Genomic DNA, 17153 nt, shown 5'->3' with positions numbered 1-17153 from the left:
TCGATTGCTGGACTGACACAGTAAACACAAAGTGAACTTGCATGAAGTTATAGTAATTTTATGACATAGGTCTCATCTTGCTCAGAAGCAATTAATAAATGTCATTGATCTAGCTGTTCCTAATGCAAGAATCTTAAGAGACTTCTGTTCCTAAATAAGGGCTATGAAAGTGGCATTTTCTCAAATATAATTGTAGGAAAGTTACCTTTTCCAACAACCCTATTTGTTCCAACTTTTATTTATTTATTAAAAAACTGTGTTACCTAATTTGAAAAAGGACTCTCTTCAGGATAAAGCTTATACTAAGCTATTATTATAAAATTTGGATTTTAGCCTCTTTTAAAGCTCCTTCTTTTGGGGAAGAAAACACTGTACTAGGGATCAAAATACAGCTGGTACAGCTTGAATCCTGTGAGTTTTATTATTACTCTTGAATTTGTTCACTTAGATATTTTTCAGGGTCGTATTATTTTAGCAGAGGTCACAGATACTAAAAATGCAACCTGGTATGTAACTGAAATGTTAGTACTATGTAATGTACGAGTTCTGACATGAAGAGATCTCATAATAATATTTTTTCCATTATTTTTCTGCCTCCTCGGATTTTTTATCATGTTTTCTGATTTTCTGTGGTTTGGGGATTTATTTGGTTCTGTGTTGTTTTTTGTTTTTTGTTTTTTTAAGTATGGCCATACAATGATTTACAGACATGAATAATGTTAATGATATTATTCACATGAGTTAGACCAGTTCTTTTCCTCAAGATCTCTGTTCTGTGAAGGGGTTCCTTTTCTATGTAATTACTCCCTGCAAGGTCAAGGGACACCATGAAGGATGGGCTTATATTGGATGGAGAGAAGGGGAAACACATTCTTGGATTAGTGTTATGGAAATGACTGAGAAATGTTCATATTATATGATTCTATGATTCCGTAGCAGTTATACCTATGGGAGTCCCATCCACTAGGGGATTTCTTCTATAAGGACCTGCCTGAAGGCAGTGGCTGGACTCCCCAGTTTAACAGATTTTGAAAACTCAGCTGCTCAAAACCCTAAGCAAGTCAATTTAGTTTTGAAGTTAGCCCTGCTCTGAGCATAAAATTGGACTAGATGACCCCAGAGGCCTTTTCCAGCCTAAACCTATTATTCAATGCTTTGTCTTTAAGAAATAATTTCACATGTTGTCTAACATTTATGTGACGGTAACACAGCCAACCATTAGAGGATTTCTAAAGTACTCAATGATTATGCAGCCTCTTGCAAGTCTTTCATGAAGTTTTAACTGTAGATCCACCTAGTTGGCTCACGTTGTGACTTCTGTTGTTTGAACGTGGGTCTCGCATGTCACCATTGTGTTCTTTACGCTACACATTTATCTTGCACAATCATATATATCCCATCTAATTAACTGTATTTTGGTATTTTTGTTACTTCCTAGAACTTCAAACAATGAGTCAGGCTGGTGAAGAAAGTTCCAGTTCCAGTGACACTGAATTGGGAATCGAGGAGCAACCTATCTGTGCTCTAGCTCCAACAGTTTACAGCCGGGATGAGGGGTCCACTGATGTAACAGCAAGTCCTGCATTTCAGTGTTTAGATGAGGTACCATGCACTCCAGCTTTCTCTGTCTGTAACAGTGCATATTGCATCCAAATCAATTAATCTGAAATGTGTATTTTGTTGTTAGTAGTTGCAAGTTGTTACTATAGGCAATCTGTAGCTTCCCTGATTCTTCTCTGAATTTTTTTCTAAGTGGTAAGAACATCTTGTGAAGCAGAAACTTAGATGGGGCATATTCTTGCTGGAGATAGTGTGCTTAATAGATAACTATATCATTTTTTTCAGTGATCATGGCTTCAAAGGGAATGAGAATGGAGAGATACTGTTTTGGTAGTATTCTAGCTGTAGGGGTAATTGAATTGCATCATGATTTTTAGAAGGGCTCAATAGCTGCAGGAAAAATCCAAGGTAAGTAGCTCCTGAGGCACTAATAACTGATCATGACAGAAGAAAACTTTTGGAACTCAGGTGGTTTTTTTGCAGAATTTTATGTGTTAAGGGAACTTTTAGAATACTAGAAATACTTTAGATTTTAAGATATCAAATACATATCAAACGGAATCCTTAAAAATGTAATTCCAGAAGAGACATTAAGACATCATTTAATCCAGAATTTATACTGAAGTAGATTCTCTGCCGATATTTGTCTAATTTGTTCCTTAAAACTTTAATTGATGGAGGTAGTTCTTTGGACATCCTTTTCCAGCATTTCATCATTGCTAGAGTTATAAAAAAAGTTTTTCCTAAATCCCAGTTTAAATTTCTTTTGGAGTGAATAATGCAGTTTTCCTCTTGTCTTTCCCATAGGGACAGTGGAGAGCAATCGATTTCTGCCCTCTTTATAATAAAAATGTACATCTCTCTTACATCATAAGCAGGCTCTGCTCATACGTCACGTTTTCCTTCAAGTTCTTCCTTTCAGTTGCTTTACTTTGGGTTCTTTCCAGCTTGGATCTGTCAAATGGGTTTGCTAGCCCAGGTCTCTCTCTCAGCCTTGGACCTAAGGTCAGTAGAAAAGAAGTGGCAAGAATTTGTAATGAAGAGGACACATAGGACTGCCCCTTTCCTATCCTGCTGCTAAACACAGCATGAAGCTGCACAGCTAATCTCTCTCTAATTCCTTGTGCATTCAAGTGAAGTATACAGGGGAGAGAGAGATTTTCACTTTCAGTCTGGTGCCAGTATATGCTGAGGCCACAGCTTCCAGTATTGTTGTAGCACAAAACCCCTTTCTTCTTAGTCCAAGGCAGCTGCAAAACTCCAGGACAGCTCAAGTCTCAGAGGGAGTTGACCTCTCACCTTACAGAAATCCTCCAATCTACTAAAAGTATGGAAACTGCACTTCAGGGAGTACTTTATTTTCCAGCTACTCCCATTCTTTTTCAATAGATTTTCAGTGGTGGAAGAATTTTTGATATGCCAACAAGAAGCATATGCCTAGTACAAGATATCTTTACCCCCTACCCTTCTCCAGATAAAAGAAAACCAGATGGTATAACATTCTAAATTATGTTCTAGATTTCTGCTTTGTTTTCCTTATTTTTAATCATGGTGAAAACTTATTTTTCTAGACTTATTCTATAAATTCATCAGATCATTTGACTGATTTTTTTTTTTTTTCTCAGAAAAATCTTTCCAATGAAGTTATTCTGTATGTCAAATTTAAGGCTAACTTGTTTAACTGATAACATTGCAAAACATTAATGGGAAGTACAGGGTAACCTTAGTATTAGAAGTTATTCCCAACTCTTGGAAAAAAATGTGCAGTGGAAAACTGAAGTAAGCAATTTGCATAAGATTTCATAAATGAAGTCTTTTTGGTCACTTTCTCAATTTTTAAAAGGGACCTATGACTCATTTATTCTTACAGAATTTTTAACATTTCATACTTGTACTTTATGGGTCAATTTGGCTTTTCATCGCTTATTCGCATTTCTTCTCTTCCACTGATGTGTTTGTTTTCCCTTGTTGAACTTTATATGTTATTCAGAGATAAATATATGACTTCGGTCACCATAGAGGTTGTTGCATTGACACTGGCTTCAACTTCTTGGAATAGCTTTCAGAATTTTTCCACAGAAGCAGGGTTGTATGATATTATCAGTCGTTCAATAGCTAGTCATTTATGCCTGCATAGCAGCAAATACCTATCAGAAGGGACACCTTTTGATATTATAGGATTTATTTGAGAACAGATATATCCCTTCTAGCAGTAAACCTTCCAGTCAACCCAGTCTTGTTTTTCTCATATGAACAGCAGTCAAACATATAAATAGCAAGAAGTCAAACATCTGCTCTCTCTCCTTAATTTTTAATAACACACAGTAACATTGCTTAGCCTTGTGGGTTAGGTTAAAATATTACAAACTGGATAGAGATTTGAACAAAGGCCATTCAGTCCATCCTGACATGCTTCTTTTCACCAAATGTTTTTGTTTATTAATCAGTTGACATCAGCCTGACTCAGTACTTCCACTGATACTGGTTAGAGAACTGTCATACATTCAAAAAACGAACTTTCCACTTCTTTAGCTTTTGTTGCTGTGTCCTTGAAATAAAGGCCTCTGCTCTAACACTTCTAATGGAATTTTTTGACTTGTGAATCTTCCCTTATATCCTGTTTTCTTGTAGTATACGAGGTTAGAAATAAATCTGCATCGTGTTAATAACTTTCATGGAAAAAATGCTATATTAAGATGCAATAAATTATACTTTTTTCATTTTGAATTTAGTGCATTGTAGACCATATATATGTAATCTAATTCTTAAAAGCAAAAATTTATTGAATTTTGTTACATACATTGTCTAAATTTCAAGAGCTGTTGATTTTATAAAATGAGTATTTACTGGTAGCTAGCTTCAGCAAAATGGTTTGCATTTATACTCATCCTTTGCATGCAAATTTATGGGTTTTTTTTCAATAGATAATAATACAATACATTTTACCTCTCCCTTTACCCTTATGTCATTCTTAATACAACACTATTACTGCTAAAGCAGCTCAGGACATACTGAAATTGCCATTTGAACAGAAAAAGCAACAGAACACGACATGAAACTGGATTAAATGCTCAAAATGACAAGATTAGGCAGAGTGAAAATAATAAAGACTCATTAAAAAATTGCCTCCTACCCATGCTCATAATTTCTGTCCCTGTCATTTTTGCCCTTCCTTGCATTGTTATAGTTGCGTTTTTTCCCTTAGGACACTCAGGTCATTCTTTCCTTTCCTCCACCTGATCCAAGCTTTCTTGTTTTAGTGGGAACGTCAATAAATAAAACATCGCTTGTCATAATGATGCTGTTGATATTTAGTTTGTAATCTATTGCAGTCTTCAACTCCTTTTCTGTTGCTTAATTTTTGTTTTGTTACCCAAATCACAGTTACTCCCAGACACAAAAAGACCTACTCTATACATCTTTCCAGCTGGATAGTGAATAGACAGCTGTGCTCCAGGAACAGTTTTTCATCCACTTTGTCTTTGCAAGATTTCAAAGATTTAACAAAGTTGATGAATTGCTTACAAAACCTACTGGTTCATCTTTTTTGATTAAAGAGACTATAAAAAAACTAGTATTCTTCAGGTTCTTTTATTTAGAAGGAGAAATCAGTCATGGAGCCTAGTATCTTTTAATTCTAATAATTCCATTTATTTATAAATTGGGTACAAGCTCTTCTTTTTCTGGGGAAAGAAAAAGGATAAATCACATGGTGGGATGGTAGTTTCTCCCAGTTTGTATTTATCTTTTTCAGTTAGTATTGTATTAGCAGTTCTTGTTAGACTTTACTCAAGAGTAATGTCTCTGAGCTTTTCTATGCTGTGCTCTTTCTTTCTCTTCCTTTTGTTGGTATGTTCTTGGGTTAGAAAGATAGTTGTTAGTTCATTCAAGTGTATACCTTAATTTTTAAAACAATACCAGATGAAGGATTCTGCAACATTAGTCTTGCATGTCTTTGTAGTGCATGCTATGAGGGAGCTATCCATTCCATAAAATAGTGTGTTTGTGAAAGAACAGTGCTTTACTATTTATTAGATACAGTGAGCGGGTACCCTGTTTGGAAAATATCACAATAATGCCTTTCTGCTAATGAACATCATCTGTTTATTTGCTACATCTAAACCTGCAGAAGAATAAACTCCTTTGGGTGTTTTCTCTGATTTGTCTAAAGCAGACCGTTGCAATCTGTATCTTATAAAGATAAAATGAACTGTCCCCCCCCACCTGATGCCACCAGCAAATCTTTCATTTGCGCAGCATTTTTTTAATGGAAATTGTCACTATCATGCTAATATTTCTTTTTGCTGGTGTCAAAGAGTCCTATTGTCACTATCTGTCAGGAAGCAGAAAAGAACCTTTCATGAATATTTGTCATGACTATTTTGAAATTTGGAGTCTTTCTGAGATTAATGAACTTCTTACCCCTGACTGCCAAAAGCGGTTGAACTGCTAATGAAGATGTTAACCAAAACTCTGGTTCTACCGGAAACACAGAAAAATCTCCATGTTTACCAAAAAATGAACAGTATTGTGACAAAGACTTCTCAGGCAAAATTTGCTCCTGCTGATCTGATGCTGATTCATGTGGATCTGCTAGCTGGAAAAGCTTTAATGTCATGGAACGATGCATATATTCAGTGTTTGAATGTGGTTTAAAGGGGGAAAGGTACTTCTCATTTTTCTCTTTTTTTCTCATCTGTGCTGCAGGAAAGAAGACAAAATCACATAAAGATTTGCTACAACTTTCAAATATAAATACTAAGCATTTAATCTGTTTCTTCAGTGGTATTCCAACATCTAACAATGCCACTCTAGAAAATATAGTCTTTTCCAATTTCTTTTGCTAACAAGCTGTTTTTTAATTTTCTCCTAACTTAGGCTAAATGGTAAGTATAAACAACTTCCCTTTAAAGAAAAAAAAATTAAAAAAAAATCAATACATCTTTAAATGAAAAATGTACTAGAAAAGCTAGCTTGGTAGACTAAGATAAAAACTTTTTATATGAGAACCAATTTAATTTCTGTTCACCTACAGGTACTGTAGTCTGCTTTCTAGTCTTATAAAGTATGATCATCAGTATATTTTTGCATCGTAACCATAGCAGTGGGTAATTTGTTTCAGTACTCTCCAAACATGTATGAGCTCTGTCCAAGACGTAAAAATCTTAACACAGCTGTTAAATGCAAACTTTTCAAACTTAAGCTGATGCTGGCACACTGCACTTTATACGCTTCAAAGGCTCCTGGCACAACAAAAAAGGTGTATGAGTATGTTGGCACAGACAGCAAAGACAGATCTTGCCTCCACCTCAGAGGAATCTGACTACTAATTAAATAAACCTTTTTTAACTTAGTTAATATGGTCACTGTTGGAGTTAGCTAGGGATGATAATGTGTCTGTAAGCTGAAGTCTGGGGTTTTTTACAACAGCTTTCAGCAAGCAAGCAATGGTTTGCATAGTGAATGTTAAAGCACTTGGTGGTAGTGATAGGAAAGTTGATTGTTCGAATTGATGGTAACTCCTATAAAAAGCTATAGAGGAGTGGGGTGAATTTACAGATGCTTTGAAACAGCAGGAGTGGGAGCAGAGCCAGCGTAATATGCTCTTTCTATTGAGAGATTCTTTTTACTACTAGCAGGTGACATTGTGAGGGAACAAGGCCAGGAAGCTGTTAGATGTGTTTAGATTATCACAAATCAGGTGGTATTTCTGTTCATTCCTGAAAAGCATGTTTGAAAGCATTTATGATGTGTCGTTTCTTCTATGCTGTTATAAAGCCAAGTGCAAATTTCATGCCACACAGGAGAATCACAGCTCCCTAAATAACTTTTAACTGCAGCATCTTCTTGTGTTTTGGCCTTTTCCCAACAATTTCTGCAACTTGTGAGGCTTAACAAGACAAGCATATTGCTGTCATGTTCCAAATCTATCTCCCTCTTCCCATTTTCTCACCCAAAGTATGCATTTGAGACCTGATATTCCAAAACAGGGTGATCATGTACTAAAATTGTAAGTCTACCTGGCCTTGGCTTACAATGTTTACATCAACACAACCGTGTGATGAGCAAGTTGGAGCACTGTTAACCAAACACACATTCGGTAAAAATGCCCAGTGGTGGAGAATCATTTGTTAGATGGATTAGATTACTTTAAATGTTAAAAAGTTAATTTCTGGTTTACTTTTTCAAAAACACCTTTTTTCCAAATGCTCCTTAATGAACAGAGGCTTAAAGATTTGCCTGAGACTCTTTATCTTTGGGTTTAGTATATAGAGATTGAGCTGCAGAGGTAAGCAGGGGGGATTTTGTACTCTCTCCGAAGAAAGAAATGGGAATTTCTGTTTCTTGAAGTGGATCCTGCTTCTCCATAAAAATCATTGTCTCCATGTAATTGCTAAAAAATAAGTATCTAAAACTTGTTATTTTCTATTGTGTAATTCTAAATGTTGGCATAATATTTCAGTAGAAGTGCAATATTAATTAGACTTACAGTTTGTCTTGATTGTATGAACATAATTAGGTAATTGGGGATACTTTTTTCACTTACTATTTTCCACGTGGAATACCCTTGTGATTCATACCCTGTTCTTGTGGCTTGTGTGAGGGTTTGATTTGACACATCATCTTAAAACATTGTTTTCTGTTTCTGGTTACCATTGAGGATGATAGCCAAATGAACTTCTGGCAGAAGTACTGTAACTCCATAAAAGTTTCATTAAAGCTGTGAATGAAAGGGTTCAGTTTAGTAGGTAGAATGTTTGCATTTAGCAGGGCCTGTGGATGGTATTGCTCAGCCATTTTTCTTTGAAACTTTTGCCAGTGTCTTTCAGGCCCATATATACCATATTCTTTTTCTCTTATCTTCTGAAAAAAAAAGAGCAAGAACACACGTATAAAAATACATTCCAAATCTCTTCCTTCATAGGCCAGTATTTAGTTCTTATCTCTTTTTCTCTATGAAAACTAACTTGCATCCTTTGTTTTGATTTTTCTGTGACTCGTAAGTCATAGAAGCTAAGTAAATGTGTCACTTTCTTCTTTTGTTTGATTTTGGTTTGAGTTACAAACACAGTGTTCTAGGTATGGATTGAGAACCATCTTAATTTCCTTTGAAAATAATCATATAAATGCAAGTTTATTTTCCACCGAATTGTCAAACTACCTGTTTGCAGCTCATACTCGGTTTGACTGTAGAGTTTCTTCAAAAACACCATTAAGGAAACAAATATTTGCATAAAAAAGGGAAGAAAAAATGTAAAAATCTCTGCTTTCAAACCTTCTTTTCATTGCTTCTCTGTTGTTTCCCCTCCCACCTTGTGTTTTTTGTTTAAGCAATGCATAGAAAGCCAAGACATTAGTCTGCTTGGCTGATCACATTGAACAGATGGGTTTGTGCCTTTACTTTTTGGAAATAACCCATAGGAATTTTGCTAGCAAAACAAAAAAAGTTAGTAATCTTCTTCAATAAAATTCACAATTTAAATATTAGAAAGACTGAAACCACAACTGTTTTCATATGATAACCAGTGTTACATAGTTGTTCTCCATAAATTGAAAGACATGGTTTGAATTACTAAGCCTTAAGTGAAGACCAAGTGCTTTTGCTTGTATAATAAATGGTATGCTTTAATTTGGGATATTATTTCTGTTTACATGCCTTGATGAAACTTGCACGTGATATGAAAGGTTGTGTGTAATACAAAAAACAGATTAGTATGCTTCTCCTCTTGCATGTTAAAGGTACAGGTTCTGTAAACTCTTGATCAGACAATTACTTTTTCTTTTCCAAAATATGAATAGTTTCAAAAAGATGTCTGAGATTTCAGCCTTGTTATTTTTTGGCAGCTGAAGTGTCGTAAACTGGATCTCTTAAGTACTGTCATTACTAGCAATTACTATCCTGGCATGTCACATTGTCATCTTTGTTGGTCATCTAAAGTTATCTGTGTTTTCTTATTGGTTCAGTTTTTACAGAAAAACGATAAAATAATTTAGGAGATTTTTTTTTATAGTCCCCATAAGCATGCATGACAGTAGTACAGTTTTAAGTGTGACTTAATTTTATTACACCAAAGAAAAATAAAAATAATGCTTGCAAGAAGTAGATGGAGTTACACTTTGTAAAACTAGTACACACTGACAAAGATTCAGCTACAACAGTTCCAGGCAGGTAATACTCAGATTTGTGTAACAGCATTACTCTTCCTTTTTCTTCTTTTTTTTTTTTTTTCCTTTTTATCCCACCTACCCACCCACCCCCCTTTTAAAAGTCATCAGACAAGGCTTTTTTAGGTGATGTTAGTCACATTTGCTTATTCTGTAAAATTTCTGTTTTATGAAGTTTCCTTTAAACAGGATAAAAAAAGGACAGTTTCTCTTCTAACAACTTAGCAGGAAAAAGACATTTTCAAGTAGAAGCTTATAGATACTCCTAAGTCATACTTAGCTAGTTACCATATAATGAATAGGAGCAAATTGTGCATTTAATGCAAAATGATTAAATATAATCATATGCAATTAGATATTTGCTCTTCTAACCAATACTTCATAAGTTGCTTTTTTCGTTTAGAAAATCATTTTTTATCCCAAAATAAATATTCTATAGATTCAAAACATGTTTTCAAGCAAAGATTATACGTCTTGCAATAAAAATTTTCTATTGCTCTTTAAAATTGAAATATAATAAACCAAATAACACCTCACACCGAAATGTCCTTCAGAGTATTTACTTCCTTAAAAATATATATATATTAATATTTTACAATTTAGCAATTGCCAGTGTTGCTCATTTTCATGACTTGTAATCATAATAGTTCTTGTTACAATCTTAAAAAAACAGTAAATGTCATATTTTTAAAGTTTTAGGTCAACTGTATGCTTTTTTTTTTTTTTTGGTATGTCTCATTTAATCAAAAAAGCTATGCCAGCAAAGGCCACACTTTAACTGGTAAAGAAATGCGGTCTTGTATAGTTTATCTGCATCTACAGATTGGTGAGAGCAATATGGCAAAATAGCCTCTTGCTAAGGTAAATTGCACCTGTGCTCAGGATGTTTAGGCAGTGGTTATAAAGGCATGTCCTTCTTAGGGCAGGCAATACATACGTGTGGTCAAATTTGTGCTCACTATCTACAATGTGAGCTTTAATAATATTATCTCTAATTTGCGCTTCCTGGAATATTTGAAAATTTGTTTCATTTTTTATATTTTAGAATAAAAAAATATTTCACATATTCTCTTTTATATTTATAATTGCCAGTGTGGTGTTCATGTTTTCTGGCTACAAATAGGATACACAGAAAATGGGGAGAACACAATCTTTTAATATCTTACAAAATATTTATAACCCTTCTTAATTGTACCTAATTGTCTAGTCTAATTGTACTTAGAGTGAGAAGTACTTAAATGAGAGCTTAAGTCTTTACAAGAGCGATCTTGTGACGTTTGGCTTATCTAAAAGATTCAGGAGAAAATAGTGCTGGAAAGTCTTATTGTATGTATTTAGAGGCATTAATGCAAAGACATGGGTTCTTTTTGATGTGTCTTCTTCTTACCTGTCACCTGCTTATATAAATGTGCAATAAGCTACATAATGGCTCCTTTCTCCCACAGACAAATAGGACCTTGAACTTGATCGGAGGAACCATAGTATGCAAGAATGTTGTCTTTCAGTATGTGTTCTCTATGTTAGTTCCGCTGCTTGTATTCAGTTCTTCCACCAACTTTTTTTGAACAATCTTTGATAAAGAGGATAAGATTTTCTAGGTTTTCTTCAAGGCTTTTTTGGTGTCTTTGGGCAAACCATGTGTCCTTCTGTTTTCTAGTCCTTTAAATATAATAATTTGTAGTACTTTTCCTAACTTATATTGATATTGCTATGGTATACCTTTTAAATTGTGAAGGATAGATGATAGAAAAAGTCAGAGAGACTGATTTTCATTCTGAGTGTTGACAAATGTATATGTTATCAATTATACCTCTGAGTTATTTGCAGGTTAAAATGTAGGTGTTCATTCAGACACAGTTTATGGAAGACCATTTAAAAGTTTTAAATCATAAAATGTGTTATATCACAGTCAGTAAAAGCACCAGAAGCAATATTTAGAATATTTACATAACGATACCAAGACTTAACCTGTGCTAAGTTTTAGCAATAACTATTCAGAAACATTCATGCTGTTTTTAATTCGTTATATGAGTCAAATCAGCTCTAAACATTTCTGTGGAAGTATGTTGTTTTGTCTAGAACTATTTTATGCCAAACATAACTGAATACTTGAATTCAGAATATAATACGGAGTAAGCATGATTTTGAGTGCAATCCAATGCAAACTATTTAAAGAGAAAGCTATATAATTACCCCACAAAACTTTTGGGTCTGATCATGATTTTTACTGATTTGAAGGCTTGCCTATATCCACTGGGCATATCATCAGAAATACCGTGCCATGTACCCCAGAAAATGCCATTGCGAACACCTTTGTATTTCTTGTGGTAGTACTTGCCGTTGAGGTTGGCAGACAAGCATGCATCGAACCACCAGCCAGAGCTGTAATATGCTCCACAGTTTCCTGAAGGATACCTGTCATTGTCCTTGTCCGGAGTCGTAAAGAACTTTTGATCGTGGTTATAATGCCTGCTGTAGTGAAGGGCATCTCCTGCTGTGCCGCTGTAGCCGTGAACACTTAGACGGTACTTTAGATATTCGTTGGCCACGTAGAAGTGTTCGTATTTTGCATATTCTCTGATACCATTGAAATCTTCAAGTTCAATTCTCAGTTGCATTTCTTGGCTCTTTGTCAGGAGGTGAATTTTGTCATTCCCCAGCCAAAATTCCCTGCTGAGGTTTCCAAAGCCATTTTTGTAGTCGTTCCAGGTTCTGTTAAAGTTAGTGCTGCCGTCCTGACGCCGTTGCAGCACTGTCCAGCCACCTCCATGCGTTTGCATGTCACAGTAAACTTCAAAGCTATCATTTCTGGGGTCAGGGCTAATCCTGTAGATTCCATTACTCCTTCTGCCTGCTGTGTAATGATCAGCACAGTCTCTCTGCATTATTTGCATAACTGGTGGAAGAACAGATAGTGTTAGAATAAACATGATTTAATTTTAAAAATAAACATTTCTTTAATCCATGCTGAAGTGGCATACAGAACTAGAATCGGAGTGACTTCTACATAAGAAATGGTATTAAAGCAGTTTCAGTTCTAGGGAGAAACAGGATTTTTCCATCAGGTTTACTCTATTATAGGTGCTACTTGGGATCTCTGCACTGGCTAGCTGTCAAAAAATCTCAGCTAAATTGTTTTTTGTAGCAAAACTGCCTAATACAGGGGCATTTTGATTTTCTCTTTCCCTTTTCTCCCTTTCTCTACTCTTTGTTCTTTCATTACCTCCTGTAAATTCAGCCTCATTTCTTCAGTCCATATTTCTAATGCTTTGTGGTTACACACTTGCTGCTCTCTGTATTTAAATGTATACCATCACACCCTGTCTGCAATTTAAATCTTAATCTGGCAGTATGTCAGAGAAAAAGCTTTGTCCATATGGGAATGACTTAAACCTGGCTATAGTTCAGTTAACATCATTTGATACCTAACATAACATCATTAGGAATGTTTCATGTGTTAATGTTGACTGTATTTTAGGGAGCAGGAAAAAATGTAATAAAACAGTCTCATCTATTGTAGTAATACTGTTATTCCTAGAAAGACACAGCTAGAAAAGTGACAGTGCTTTCGTGTGTATGTGGCTTTGCTGGCTTTACAGTAAGGAAAAGTTTCAGCATCTACTGTTAACACAGCTTTTTCTCACCAATGAGTGATGTGTTTTATTCAGAAGAAAAATACCCCCAGGTTTTTCCTGCAGATTGAAAATCCATTTTTGATCCACAGTGTCATCCAGTGTGCAAAGGTCATTGTGCTCAAAAAGGCATGGTATTCTAATTCCATGTTCTTAAGTGATACAGAGAGCTCCTACAAGTTCTCAGTTAAGAGTCAAAACCTTAATGTTCATTCCTATTGCAGATTTGAATTTATGGGCATGTTCATTTGCAGGCTTGAGTTGCATATTTTTCCTAGCAAATTTAAACAATTAAACTGCTTCTTGAAAGAGAGGAGGGTTCTCAGGCTTCACTGGGGAATAAGACTCAGGATTCCTTGTTTGCCAGTACTGAAAATTAGACATCTATGAAAGCACGAAGTATCAGAATCAAAGGCTTAAAAGCTAAATCTAAATACAGAGTACATTCTTATTTATTTCACTGAACTTTGTGTAAGTTCTTTGGTGGACTAAGTTTCAGAGTAGATACTGACAGAGTACATACATTTCAGATACAAAGCTTTTATAATCAAATTCAACTCCTATTTAGGTTAAGTTTTGCTATTAGTTTCAGTGGATGCAGGAATAGCTGCTGTGTAGGAAAAAGTTGTAGCTGTTATGCTTGCTAGTCTTCATATTGCTGCTACAAACACTTAGCATCAGTTACTGTAAAATATAAGGAAAATCTACATGATCATATGCTATGAACAGTACCCAACATTTCAGTGTGAAAAATATCTAAAACTAATTTAGTCTGTTATGAAGTTCTTACTGTACCTGAATTTGATTCATTTCACATTAGCAATATACCAAATATCACTCTCTTGTGTGTGAATGTTTATCTGAATTAAATTGATTTATACTGATTTATATCTGATTTAAGCTGATTGTTGATTTAGTAAAAGCATTATCTTTATTATTACTCATTTGCTCTTTTCACACTTGCAAGAATTTCAGCTGTACATGCACTGTACCATCTGCATATGTCCTTCAATTTTCAGTATAAGTAGACAGAAAAACAGTTTTATTTTAAACTTGAATGCTAACCCACAGAGGCTTAAAAACCGTAATGTGGCCTGACCTTTCTTTGCTTTATCTCTAGAAAGCCCTGTCTTCACATGTATCATATCTAAGCGGTAGAATACACTGACAATCTAGTGAATATTTCTTGTTTTCAGAGATTCTTACATGTAATATAAAACTATGACATTAAAAAAACACCTCAATCTTCTCTTAATAACTTTAGGCAGAAATTACTACTTTTACTTCTTAATTAGGAGAACTGTAAAAGAAGAAAGTGTTTTCAGTGATAACACCTGTTCTCTGTTTTATATTGCGTATAAATTAGCTTCATGCTAAGGGTATAGTATTAAAATGATTGTACATATATTACGCACTTGAAAAATACTGTTAATAAGCTTTTGTAGCTGAACCTTTCAGTTAATTGCTGTGATGATAGAAAAATTATTTTTATTACCCATCTGTTAAAAACTAAACCTTTTACTAGATTCCCTTGATGTTTAATAAGAGCCTTCAGACCTCTTCAGAATAGTTGCAGTTTCACATTGAAAAAAAACCAAGCCATTTTCCAAGGCACACCTAGAGAAAATTAACCCTTCTCATTCAAAGAGAAAATATGTGTAGTTCATTGATGTTCAGTATCCTTAATAAAGGGTAGTGCTGTGTAAAATCGATAATTTTTCACGTTTACGAATTGAGTTGCAAAACCAAAGTCCTTTGAAAATTCCTGTTTTAAATCCCATAATAAAGTCCAATTCTAGGAGGCACTGAACACCTGCAGCTCTCAGTAACCCTCTAGTGGCAGCTGAAATGTTTTACAGGAGTATAAATAAACACTGAAGGAACAAGTATTTAACTTGTAAAGTTAGTAACACAGCTATTTGGTTAAAACATATTTTAAATTGTTTAGCTAATGTTTGTAAAATGCACAGACACTTTATACAGTCAATAAGAATGAACAGGTTACATACCAGGTCTCGGTTGCATTGCTGGACATTTGGAAGAACATTTGTAATCAAGGCTGTTCACAACAAAAGTCAGATTAGCAACTTTGCTGTCAACATAATGTTCCACATTGTTCATATTTATGTGGCTCATCTTCTCTAAACGACCCTGAAGTGTCTGAATCTGGCTCTTTGCATTTTTCAAGCTGGTTGCCATTCTGTTAACTTTGCTTTGCAGTTCCTTTACTCTGTTATCTTGGATTTTGTTGTTTTCTGCTGGAGTTTCTGCATCAGGTAGCAGGAATTCATTTCTATTATTTCTTTCCTGGTTGTCATCTGCCTGCAGCTTGCAATCTTGGCAGCATTTCTTCAGCTTGTTTACTGCTTCTTTAAGGGTCTGTACTTCTTTGAGAGTCTTCTCTAGCAGTCTGAATTCTTTGGGTAACTGGATGGTCATCGGAGGCAGATTTATCTGATGTGGACAATCCTCTCCTTCATCACATTTCCGATTAGTTTTGAGCTTTATAGGACAAGTCTCAGGAACTTTTTCTTTAGCATCCTCTTCATCTTCTAAAACAACTGCAAAGACATTCGTTAAAGCAAGGAGAGCTGTCAAGATTAAGTAAACGAGCAGCTTCATCTTCACAGAGAAACTAGCAGTATGAGGAAGTATGCAAAAGTGGAACAACTTTATAAGGGCAGCTTGAAGCCTGTGAGTTATCAGACTGCCTACACTGTTCTCAGAAATGGGTGGGAGTGCTTGCATCACGAGTGATTAATAGCAGAGCAAAGTAGGTAGTGCTTGCAAGAGTAGCACGTTTCAGTGAGTGTTCCTGACTCAGAACTAATGTATGCAAGCAAAATGATGAAATGCATGTGTGCTGATTTACTTAAACAGTTTAATTTCATTCCTTGTACATGTATTTTCTTTTTTTGGGGAAGAAAAAAATCACTTAGCTCTGTGTTATATCAGTTGTCTTAATATTTGAGTGTTCTAAAAATGCTTTTCAAAACTAGATTGTAGTTTTATCATAGCAGGTAGAAAAGGTGAAAAACTGCCCCTTTCCCAGTTTGAAGTTTATCACAGCAATAGCTTCACTGATGCTCAGTTCCCTTCTTCCTAAAACTTTTTTTAACTGAATACATGTATTAATGAAAATTATTTAAATCCCAAAGCATGTTGAAACACACATACAGTTTTGGTTCTAAACATTTTTCAGGGGTCACAGACGAAGGAGGATGAGCACTTTCATCTTCCCATTTTGCTTAGCACTGCTTAGAATAGTTATCTGGGATATTCATGATTTGTATGACACATCACAGTTCAAGTTCACTGTTATCTGATTCTGAGTACCTCTTATAAAACCTTTCTAAGTGAAGGGAATGGAATTTAAGTTACCCTTTCCCCTCCCTGCTCTTTGATGCACGGATCCAAGCTGTTGGAGTGATTATTCAGAAAACCCAAAGCATATCCTGGTGTTCTGAATAATGTCCTGAATTCTAAAGTAAGGCAGAGAGCTAGGGAAGGAGCTCCCATGGGCCCATCAGTTCGTGGTATTCTTTTCTGTATTCCTGATTTTCAGTTTCTGCTTTTCTTTTTATTGTGCCTTGTATCAGCTTGAAGAGTTAATCATGTACTTTGCATGACTAATCACACCAAGTGGAATACTTCTATTGTAGGTGATGTTTGCCGTGTACTTCTTCATTTTTACTCTCCAGCCACCTTTGCCATTCTCACATGGTGCCTATGCACTTTTAATGTTCAATGTCATTTTCCTTGTGCCCCAAAGCAAGGCTATATGAACGTGTCTGT

The 17153-nt window shown here is 35.1% G+C and overlaps 2 protein-coding genes across 2 annotated transcripts in view; one reads left to right on the top strand and one right to left on the bottom strand.

The window, feature by feature from the left end:
• The window catches only part of CCDC146 (coiled-coil domain containing 146), a 74389-nt gene that overhangs the window by 8614 nt on the left and 48622 nt on the right, over positions 1 to 17153 (top strand). The window contains 1 exon segment of the mRNA XM_055712890.1: positions 1439 to 1602. Coding sequence (XP_055568865.1) covers positions 1450 to 1602 — 153 coding nt within the window. The 5' untranslated portion in view covers positions 1439 to 1449.
• Positions 10439 to 16070, bottom strand: FGL2 (fibrinogen like 2). Its single transcript, XM_005443458.4, has 2 exons — positions 15368 to 16070; positions 10439 to 12622 (listed from the first exon to the last, which is right to left on the bottom strand). The coding sequence occupies exons 1-2, from the start codon at positions 15978 to 15980 to the stop codon at positions 11916 to 11918; spliced, it is 1320 nt and encodes a 439-aa protein (XP_005443515.2). The 5' UTR covers positions 15981 to 16070; the 3' UTR covers positions 10439 to 11915.

This window comes from Falco cherrug, chromosome 5 (assembly GCF_023634085.1).
Source record: "Falco cherrug isolate bFalChe1 chromosome 5, bFalChe1.pri, whole genome shotgun sequence".
Taxonomy (NCBI): Eukaryota; Metazoa; Chordata; class Aves; order Falconiformes; family Falconidae; genus Falco; species Falco cherrug.
Note: the sequence above shows the minus strand (reverse complement) of the source record. Positions and strands in the feature narration are given on the sequence as shown.

What these genes read in the sequence shown, in the direction of transcription:
- FGL2 (XM_005443458.4), bottom strand. Translation starts at nt 15,980, where the DNA reads ATGAAGCTGCTCGTTTACTTAATCTTGACAGCTCTCCTTGCTTTAACG. An exon ending in AGCAATGCAACCGAGACCTG is followed by an intron (nt 12,623 to 15,367) that starts GTATGTAACCTG and finishes TTCTTCCACCAG; the next exon opens with TTATGCAAATAATGCAGAGA.